Source organism: Stylophora pistillata, chromosome 4, assembly GCF_964205215.1.
Source record: "Stylophora pistillata chromosome 4, jaStyPist1.2, whole genome shotgun sequence".
Lineage (NCBI taxonomy): Eukaryota > Metazoa > Cnidaria > Anthozoa > Scleractinia > Pocilloporidae > Stylophora > Stylophora pistillata.
In genome coordinates this window covers 38,990,191-39,000,214 of record NC_142522.1, presented here as the reverse complement: position 1 = coordinate 39,000,214, position 10,024 = coordinate 38,990,191, and the positions used below count along the sequence as shown (strand labels likewise).

General features: G+C 40.0%; 1 protein-coding gene across 1 annotated transcript; it reads right to left on the bottom strand.

The window, feature by feature from the left end:
- Positions 1–6,096: 6,096 nt before the first annotated feature.
- Positions 6,097–8,301, bottom strand: LOC111346146 (adenosine receptor A3-like). The gene is made up of 2 exons (XM_088759166.1): positions 7,771–8,301; positions 6,097–7,551 (listed from the first exon to the last, which is right to left on the bottom strand). Exon 2 carries the CDS (start codon positions 7,448–7,450, stop codon positions 6,527–6,529), a length of 924 nt encoding a protein of 307 aa, XP_088615292.1. The 5' UTR covers positions 7,451–7,551; positions 7,771–8,301; the 3' UTR covers positions 6,097–6,526.
- Positions 8,302–10,024: the final 1,723 nt, after the last annotated feature.

The window sequence follows — 10,024 nt, the reverse complement described above, 5'->3', positions numbered from 1 at the left end:
AACAGAGAAACGCGCGCGAGTAGGTTAAGTACTAATATAGTTTACGGGTGGACTTGCAACTTTATCTTATACGAAGCTTCCCAGAAATAACGAGATTGTGGCGGTGGCCTGCAAAACTACGGGACTTCTTGTGATGACCATAACATACATCCGTCTCTACAAGTCGTTTGACATCACAAAAATCAGATACATTGCCAACCGCAAGCTGGAAATTGTGAAAAACTAGCATCTGCAAAGGAAAAGAAGTCTGCCTTAAATACTTTTTATGTCTTTGTTATTTTTCTATTTTGCTATCTCCCGCATTTGATCAGTCGTGTTCTTCTTGCAATGTTTAAGGTACATTCCTCAACAGTAACAGCTTACTATGCGACAGGCACTTTGGTCATCTTCAATTCGTCTTTGAATCCAGTTATTTACTATTGGCGATATCGCGAAATTCGCCATCTTGTGAAACTTACTGTAAGGCAACTTTTTGCATAAATGATCATGCAAGAAATGGACCGACCAAGAGTCACGTGGACCTCTCATGTAAGCCTAAGAGCATTTCCGATGGATCACCGAGGATAACTAACCCCATATACAGGATTGACTGGCATTGAATAGCAACTCATAAAATCTCATAACACACCAATTGTTGGTATCAGCTGTTGGGGCGATATCTTCTGTTATAAAAACTAATCTGTAGTTGTCCTCACGACGGAATCAGCAGGAACCGGCGAATATACCTATTTTTGCATTTGCATCCTTTCGAACATTTCAGTCGCCATAATGCTTTCTTGTTAAATTTATCCATTTTATTCCTTTTCATCTTCGCCTCTGCACGATTAACAAAACCGTTGGGCAAAATAGATCTCGGATTCCAGTTTCTCTTATTGCCCAGCATTACATCATGTGGTGTCCGCTGTGCGAATGGCAACCGAAAGGAAAATAAGGAAATTAAGATGAAACATCACACAAAACTGGATCAATTTTTCCTGTCACTGTCTCTTGCTAAGAGCAAATCAATTTGCTCCGTTGTCAACGTGATCCGATAGAAAAGAGTGCTATTTCTTGATCTGTTTTAGCATGAGAACGCAGGTGATCAAATCATCTTGAAGTCAAAAACAGGGTGTGTAGACGTCTGATATAATGTAAGAAAACATCACACACGCTGGCAAAAGATCAATCAGGTTTGACTTGGGAGGTCAATCACAAATCCGCCTCACAGCGTGTTTATATGCATTCTCACCGAAAATTTATTCGGTTTTCCTTTGTCATTGACTCTTTTCCAGCCGGCAAAAAAACCTTACAGCTTGGCTATACAAAACTTAAGCTCACTTTGTTTGTCGTTACATGAAGTATCCCTTACAATATTTGCGGTTTTGAGACACCGTGGGTTCAGAGTTTGGGGTCACGTGACCTAGATCACCCGCTCGTGTTTGGATGCGTTCAAATCGATTCGTTTTCTCACGTTCATAAGTGTTTTTCGAGCCATTTTCCCTCTACAGTAGCCCTCAGGATAGCATCATTAAGCTGGAATGTGGGTAGAGGCAAGCCTCTAAAAGAAAACAAAGGTGAGAGGTGGTTTCATGTAGACTGGACCGCGAAAATGCTTTCATGCAAGCTTGGCGAGTTCACAAGTAAAGTCGTGTCTCTGGCCCACCTGTGGATGGCTACCAGGACCTACCAAGGCTTTTTGGGCCAGTTTTGAGTGGCAAAAGTCTCGATGGATGTGATCTTTTGCTGGTAGGACTGGGTGGCCCGACGCTGCAAATAATTTGTTAAAATGGAAATGTGAGGTGTTGTCTTCTCGAGTTGTGGTGAAATTTCCCAGAACTCTTATCGGTCATAAACGAGGCAAAGGTTGTGTTTGCGATACTAGCTTTCGTCCAAAGGAAGAACAAGGGCTAGCAGATAAAGTGAGAAGGTATTTTCCAGCCAAACAGCAATATCTGCCCCTGAGGTGTGTTTTGAATGCAAACTTCTGATTTCTCGAGTAAGTTTTGATCTTAAAAGATCGACACTTTTTCAGTGTTGTTCTTGGAGCAGAATGCTGGATTTATGGGATTTGTTATATGAACGGTTCACTGCAATGGAAATCGGGAATCATTGTGGGTGTTTTAGGCTGCAATAGGTGTCACATCAAACAGCCTTGCAATGTACACACTTACATAACGTTGTCTCTTAATTTCAGCAAGAAACAAATAAAAACAGTAGTGGGTCTTTTTACACCCATGTATGCATACATACATACATAGGTTAATTGACCACTCCCCATAGGGGCTTCTCAGGGCCAACACCCACCCATCCCACCCAGGGGAGGACATCCACCACACAGTAATCTCGTGCGTGGGAATTAACGTCTCCTACCCTAACCCTGCAGGAGACGGGGCCTACGGTTTATTCGTCCTTATCCGAGAAGACTAGAATATCGATCCATTTCTTGATTAGTATGCTTAGTTTGCTGGAAAAGGGTTAACTTTAACTTGCACATCTTTACTTAATGTCTCGACTACTCGATTTTTTTATTTAAAGTCATAACTGCTTAGCTCCTGCAAGGTGATTCCGAGCTTCAAGGAACACAAATCCTTCACAAAATAATAAAAAAAAAGCGGATCGATGATCGGGTAACAGACTTTGCCCGCTGCCACTGTCCTTGTTCAGCTACGTACGTGTCAGAACTTGTTTACGCCACAATTTTAAAACTTGAAAACTTCGAGACTTACCCATCCGGTACAGATTAGATGCTCAAGCCAGAACCAATATCAGGTAGTTACATGCTATCAAAAAGTATAAATAAAATTGGAAAACTGGCAACCCTTTAAGTTTACTTTAAGGAATAGCCAAGCGTTTCGAAATTTTCTTCCCGTGCAGCCATGAGCTTACGAATAGAGGATAGATGAAAATGGAGAGGTTTTTCGCATGGTTTTTTCGCTCGATTTCTACTGATAAATTCAAACGACAAGGTCGTGAGGGGACTGTTTCTATTGACATCATCCTCGTAAAGAATTCTCATTTCCAGATTTCTTTGCCGTACGTTCGCTTAAAACAAAATTGAAATTTACCTCAGTCTCTTTAATAACACTTTTAAAGGTCACTATCAACAAAATGAAGTGTCTACCGAAAAATTTTAAGTTTCAGTTTATTAGATTCGCCGACAGGCAGGGACACCACAGCAGCTTACGCCAATTACTGCGGGCCCAGTAAATCTCCCCATCCCACCCCAGGGGAGGACATCCATCACACAGTAATCTCGTGCGTGGGAAATTAACGTCTCCTACCCCTAACCGTACAGGAGACTGGAACTACTGTTTCCGAGAAGACTAGAATATTTATCCATTTCTTGATATTATAGAAAGGTAGTAAATTCTCCTCAGTCATTTTACAAGACGCTGAGTGTTGGTCCGGCCGGGACTTGAACCCTCGACCTCCCGCACAACAGTCCGGCGCTCTATCAATTGAACTATCCTGCAGGAGGCAGTTAAAATCATCCTACGCGGGAATTTAAAAGACACCACAGAAACTATATATCACTGGAAAGCTTAGATTCTGTATAGATTCTGTAAAATAACAAAAGTTTTTAACAGTTTTTATTTTTGAAGGCACGTGCAAGCCTTTAAAGGCAAAACTGACGGTGTTTGCTTAGCCAGCCTCTGCGTTACCGCGGACATCCAAACAAACAGGACCGTACACTTAGCATATGATTTGCTAACACATGGCCTGAGGCTTTTCCGATATTCCTATTGGTTCCGAGAAAGTTTGATTCAAAGTTGGACAATAAAAGCCTCACACCCTTTTGCGCACAAAGAAGGTTAAAAATCTTTATTTTGACAAATTAAACTTAAAAAAAAAACCGAATTTTTGAAAATTTGGACCAGAATTTTTTGACAGTGGCCATATTAATTTGAGATTTTTTTAGGGGAAATCCCATTAAAAGGACTTGATAGGAAAGTAGAGCCATAAATTATACTGACAATGAAGTGAAAGTTAAAGAGGATTTTACATGACAACGCGTAACGTATTTTCTCTTCGAAAATTATCACCCCGAGGAGATAGATTCGCATTAACACGATGTATTTAATTATTCTAGTTACAATATTCCTTTGAAGGATATTCTTTAATTGATTGTACTGATCACCAGCACGTAACGTTAGAAGTGTATTGGATTAATGAGCGAAGAAATAGTTTCTGCTTCATGTTTGATATTGCCTTGTTTTGTATATATGACACAAACCATGTCGTTAGCCATTGGTGGGATACAGGTCGGATACAGCTTGTACTAAACTTAGGAATGATGAAATGATTTACACGCTGAGGTTTCACAACGAAACGACAATTGATACGGAAAGAATTCAATAAAAGAAAACGGAACTAGTACTTGCGCGAGGGATTGTTGGGTGAATTATTTGTGATGCACAGTTTTCTGCTGAAAACGTGATGGGATCAGACACTGAGTGAAATACGTTTAAAGACAATTTGGGTTGCGATCACTTTACTACTTTTTGTCTTCGTATAGAAGCAATGGCAATTCAATTATTTACAGCTTAAAAAATGCTAACGTCATTCGACAAGATTACCAGAAAAATCTCTCTGATATCCGCTGCACGTTTTCATATCCGCTACAGTCGACGAATTTCCTTCTTGAGGATTAAGAAGAACTTCTCATCTTAATAAATTCCTAGCTCATTCTAACGAGTTACTACTAATTAAGGGCTGTCAATAGCGTATAGATAAAAAGCATGATATTTGCAACTTTCTAATAATAACAATCTTCTTGAAAAAATTTAAAGGAAAATAACAATGTCAGTCGAGAAATACCGAGGTTTTCCTTCATGAGTATTCACAAATCACGCAACTACTTTACGATTTAACTACGGGTGCTATCAAAGATGTTGCTATTAAAATTTTGAGTGAGAGATCAGACTGTCAAACCTTGCGCCATTGCTGATCATAGCACAAGCAGCCCAAGCGTACTGTGTGACTTTGGGTATTTCAAGCGTACGTGTAGGCCGGAAAAATTATAAGAAAAAAAAAAAAGAAAAAGAAAAATTTTAAAAGGATTATAAAAGCGAGGAATAAAACATGTGAAGTATCCTTACTTTTTTCCCGTAGCCGCTTTGTCGTTTAGAGTCCTTTTAACGCTCTTTTGTTGTAACGCGTGCGGTGTCACCAGTTAACTGTATACTAGGAAAAATTATGAAAAACTTAAGAAAAAATTAGAAAGGAAAATAAAAACGAGAAATATATCGTATGAAGTCTCCTTTCCTCTTTTCCGTAGCTTCTTTGTCGTTTACGGTCCTTTTAACGTTGTTTTGGCGACTTTCTTTGTAACGCGTGTAGTGCTACCGGTCAAAGGTGTATTCAAAAAACTCAAGGTTTGAAACTTCAACCGGTCCCTGATACCAACCGTCTCCACTCGAAAGCCGATAAATTCCACAAAAGTCAACCGATCTCCCTCAAATTCCACCCGCGGGAGCGCTTAGCTACTGCCTACCCGTTCCAGCGACAAAAGTTTCCAAATTCCGCTGCATCGATACGAGAGCCGCTCCGTTTTACCACCCGTTCTAGCTAAATTGCTTTGTAGGTACGCGTAATCCTTAGCCTTTACTACGGGATTCAAATATGAAAGTGCATCTGACCAAATAAAAAACTCTCCGGGGGATCGTTAGGAAGCGATTTAGCCAGAATGGGTGGCAAGACGGAGCGGCTCTCAGATATATGCAGCGGAATTTGGAAACTTTTGCTGCTGAAAAGGATAGGTAATTGCTAAGCGCTCTCGCGGGTGGAATTTGAGGGAGATCGGTCGACTTCTGTGGAATTTATCGGCCTTCGAGTGGCGACGGTTGGTGTTTGGGACCGGTTGAAGTTTCCAGCCTTGAGTTTTTATAGAAAGGACCGTAAACGACAAAGAAGCTACGGAAGAAAGGAAAGGAGACTTCATGCGATATATTCCTCGCTTTTTCTTTCCTTTTTAATCTTTTCTTAATTATTCTCATAATTTTTCCTATTATACAGTTGACTGGTGACACCGCACGCGTTACAAAGAAAGTCGCCGGAACAGCGCTAAAACGAGCGTTGGCAAAAAAGCGGCTACGGTAAAAAGGTAAGGAGACTTCACATGTTTTATTCCTCGCTTTTATTATCCTTTTAAAATTTTTCCTTTTTTTCGTTCTAATTTTTCCCTTTTTTAATGGTCCACACGTACGCTTGAAATTCCATCTTAATATGTTAGTTATTGCCGTTAATGAACTTTACACCCAAAGTCACACACAGTACTCTTGGGCCGCCTGTGATAATAGCAGTTTGCAGGACACATGTCGCTCGTGAACATGTCTAAATTAAATACGTAGTTCTCTGTACCACAGTGTCGAGGACAGTCGAAGCATTGGAGCGCGGAATCCAAAGGATTCTTGTTTTAAGTCCTCATGGGAGGTTACACTTTTTCCTTTGTCCCACGCTCGTTGGAAGAAGAATGACGCATTACAATAGTTTGTAATAAATTTTACATTCTTCTTCCCTTTTCAGTTTATCATTTTCCGGTAATCAGTCACAATAAATCTCTATTTCCTTTAAAGCTACTAAAGCTGTTTTTTACAAATTGTCGAATCTCACGATATCTCCAACAATACACAAATGGATTTAAAGACGAATTGAGGAAAACCAAGAAACCAGACATGTTGTAGGCGACTTGGAACGATGTGTTTGAGTGATTTACCATCAAAAGAGTACTTGATAATAACAGTGGAAGGTAACAGATAAGAAAAACGACATACACGTAGAAGGTATTCAGAGCTGACTTCTCTCTAGATAATTGGACAGCATTTTGCTCTTGAACCTGGCACTGAGTTTGAATTTGATTCTGATGATATCGAACGACTCTGTAAAGATAAAGATATGCCACGGTTGCGATAGCAAATCCCACTAGTTCAATTATAACAGTGATCAAGTCAGAAAGGTTCGACCGCAGTAAGATAGACACTGATGCTCCAAAAGCTGCAGCTATCCAAAGTAGAAGAAAAATAATTCCTACTCGCTTTGGCGTTACGAGCTCTTGATACCTCAGGTGTAAATACACGGCGAGAAGTCTGTCCAGTGCAATGGCGGTGACAGTCATGAAAGATGCACCTGCCACCAAAAACGTAAAGAATAGTTGAATCGTCAGAACAGTAGGACACAAGAACTGACTGCTCCTCTTACTCAAATGCAGCGCAATGATAGCGCCGTAAATCGGTTGTAAAAATAATCCCACTGCAAGGTCAGAGACAGCAAGACTTAGAAGTAGTTTTTTGAATGTAGGTGGTAGCGATACGGCTTTAAATATGGCTCGTATTGCAAGGACATTTCCAACAATCGCCACCGGAGAAAAGGCGAAGTAGAACACACAAAGTGACCACATCAATTGATTATTAAGGGAGACCGTTTTGGCAACTTCGTTCAGTCGCCTCTTGCATTCTTCTTCAAACGTGCCCATGTTTCAACTTCCAACACTAACTCACTTGTCTATCATTTATCACTTGTCAAGGCCGATATGTAGGATGTCCATGTTATTATCTTCTTAAGTAAATACCTCACCTGGCGACCAATCGCAAAGCAAAGTCAGTTTAGATATTTGAGGATCTCCACCTGTTTCGCTGAGATAGATATATTACTCTGTAGTACTATGTAAACAAACTAAGCTTTCCATTACCTAAATGAAAAGGTTCTAAGTGACAAATGAACAATAAAAAAATGTATGAATTAACTTTTTCCCAGAAATGAAAGGTATTTGGAGGAAACGGTTGTTAAACTCACCTTATATTCTTGACATGGAGAAAAGGAATGTGCCCAAAAGAACAAACATTATGAAAGATATTCTAACTTATTTTTCAAAAGAAATGGTAAGGCCAATCGCAAGCAAGAAAAACAAACTATTCATCTTTTGGGATAAAAACAAGAGCGGCCCGCTAAAATGGAACTGCAACACACAAGGAAAACCACACGCAAATTACATTCAATTTGTGTTTGAGAAGTCTCATTTATGTCTGTTCTACTGAAAGGCTCTAGAGCACGTCAAAGCTCTTAACTTCCGTTAATTTACAACAGCAACACACAAAACTAAAAGGAACGGCCTGTTAATGAGATATTCAGCGTCACAGAGGCTGCTGCATTTTGTGCTGTAGAGGAACTTTCGAGAGAAATAGCGGATATGTAAAAAAAAAAGCGAAATTGTCCCTGCGAGCAAGTCATTTACAATATGCAACGGCGGAAACAATTTACTTTTTACAACTCAGATGGGCAAAATGATTAACTGTGCTGCCTGCCAAAAAGTCGATCTAAATGTTTGATCAAATAAATGACAGGAGAGCTAGAGGGAATGGATATCTTTTATTTGTCACACGTAGGAAGGTCGGGAGTACTCGAGGCAGTTTCAAATTTCAACTAAACCGCGAATACATACACACGTTTGTAAAATTGTAATATTTACAAAAACAAATTAAATGAAAAGTTCGCCGCTTGTTTCATTTCATGTTTTTATGATCAGATTCACAAGATCACACGAATAATTAGCTTGTTTTAAGCCTGAGCCTTGATAGAATTTGTCTACTTGCAACGAGCGGGTGCTGACGCATGCAGAAAAACCCTCTTTTCCTTAATAAATATGCTACAGATGCCCTTATTACTCAGAAAATGACACCATTTCTGAGTTTTGGCAGGATTTTCAATGTCACTCCTTCTCTCGCTCCTTCCATTACGTCCTGTTAGACTTTTTAGTAAATCTGTCAACCAGTTCGCAAGGGTTTCACAGTTACTTGCATTCCAAAATCAATTCATTGACGGTCTTGCATCTGATAAGAAACCTCTATCAGTTTATATTTCGGAACAGTCTACTTAACAATGCATTTTATGTGAATGCACCTGTTTATGACTGTTATAAATTAACGAGTTTTCTTTTATCGCGGAAAAGCACAGAATTAGTTTCCTCCGGAAAAGTCTTACTGATCGATTCAGTCGCCAATGCTTACTTAGAATAATTGTATTTAATCAATCAGCCAATAAACTTTGTCTGTTCCAACAATATATACGGTTCTTGTACGTTTAACATCAGATCGCTCACAATCGAAGCGATTCACTGTATTGGGTTTGTGCCCAACAATAAAAATCAGTTCTTTGATGAAAATTTGCGTGTTGAAGGTGAACATCACATTTTCTGAGATGGGTGGCTCACAGCCACCTTGAATTCATCTCAGTATTAACAAGGAACGTGATGTAACTAGGGCATGCGCAGAAATCAATGTGAGTACGGGTCCCCAACTTAGCCAATACTAACTCTACTAACTTTACTACGAAGGCGCCGAGTATTGCGGCCACGAGAATTTTGGCTCCTCTTCTATTAGCTATTTTGATCAATTTTAAGCTTCAATTTTATTGCAACATATACTTGGATGAAGACCTTAATTCTCTCAAGTCTATATGGAAAGGAAAAGTTCGGTTGGTGGCGACGTCTTTGGAATTTCTTTCTCAACTCGTAAGTGTTACTCAGCGAGGGCGCACCGCCATGACAGACTTCGAAGGCCTATCATGAAATGGGTTAAACATGGCTATGTACTGCTTGCGGCGACGGATTGCTCCCTGCCATCGATAGACATTACAGTTTTTGTGGATGTCATGACGAACCCTGGTCCTATTTCTTCAGAGAAGAGCTATGATTTACGAAAGCAAAGCTGGTCAGACAAAAGCAAGATTCCATGTTATGGAAGAAACAATTTACTCGGTTTGAGAAAGAAATCTGGTAGACCTTCGAGCTCTGTCTTAGAGACGCTTAAGAAACTACAGTTGCTCAGGTTTCGTGGTTATCGTGGAGGTTTGAGAAAAAATGTTCAGCATGTGGAGGAGAGAACTATTCAGAATATTTCTGTCATCATTGGACGAAGGGCAGAAAGTGGGTCGGCTATTCCCTGGCTGCGGGTTGAAAAACGACGAAACCCTAGCAATCTCGTCAGTGTACCAAAACAAGTGGTGTCCCGCGAACACACCTCCGCTAGTTCTGGTCAGCTTGCTGTCCCTA

What these genes read in the sequence shown, in the direction of transcription:
- LOC111346146 (XM_088759166.1), bottom strand. Translation starts at nt 7,450, where the DNA reads ATGGGCACGTTTGAAGAAGAATGCAAGAGGCGACTGAACGAAGTTGCC.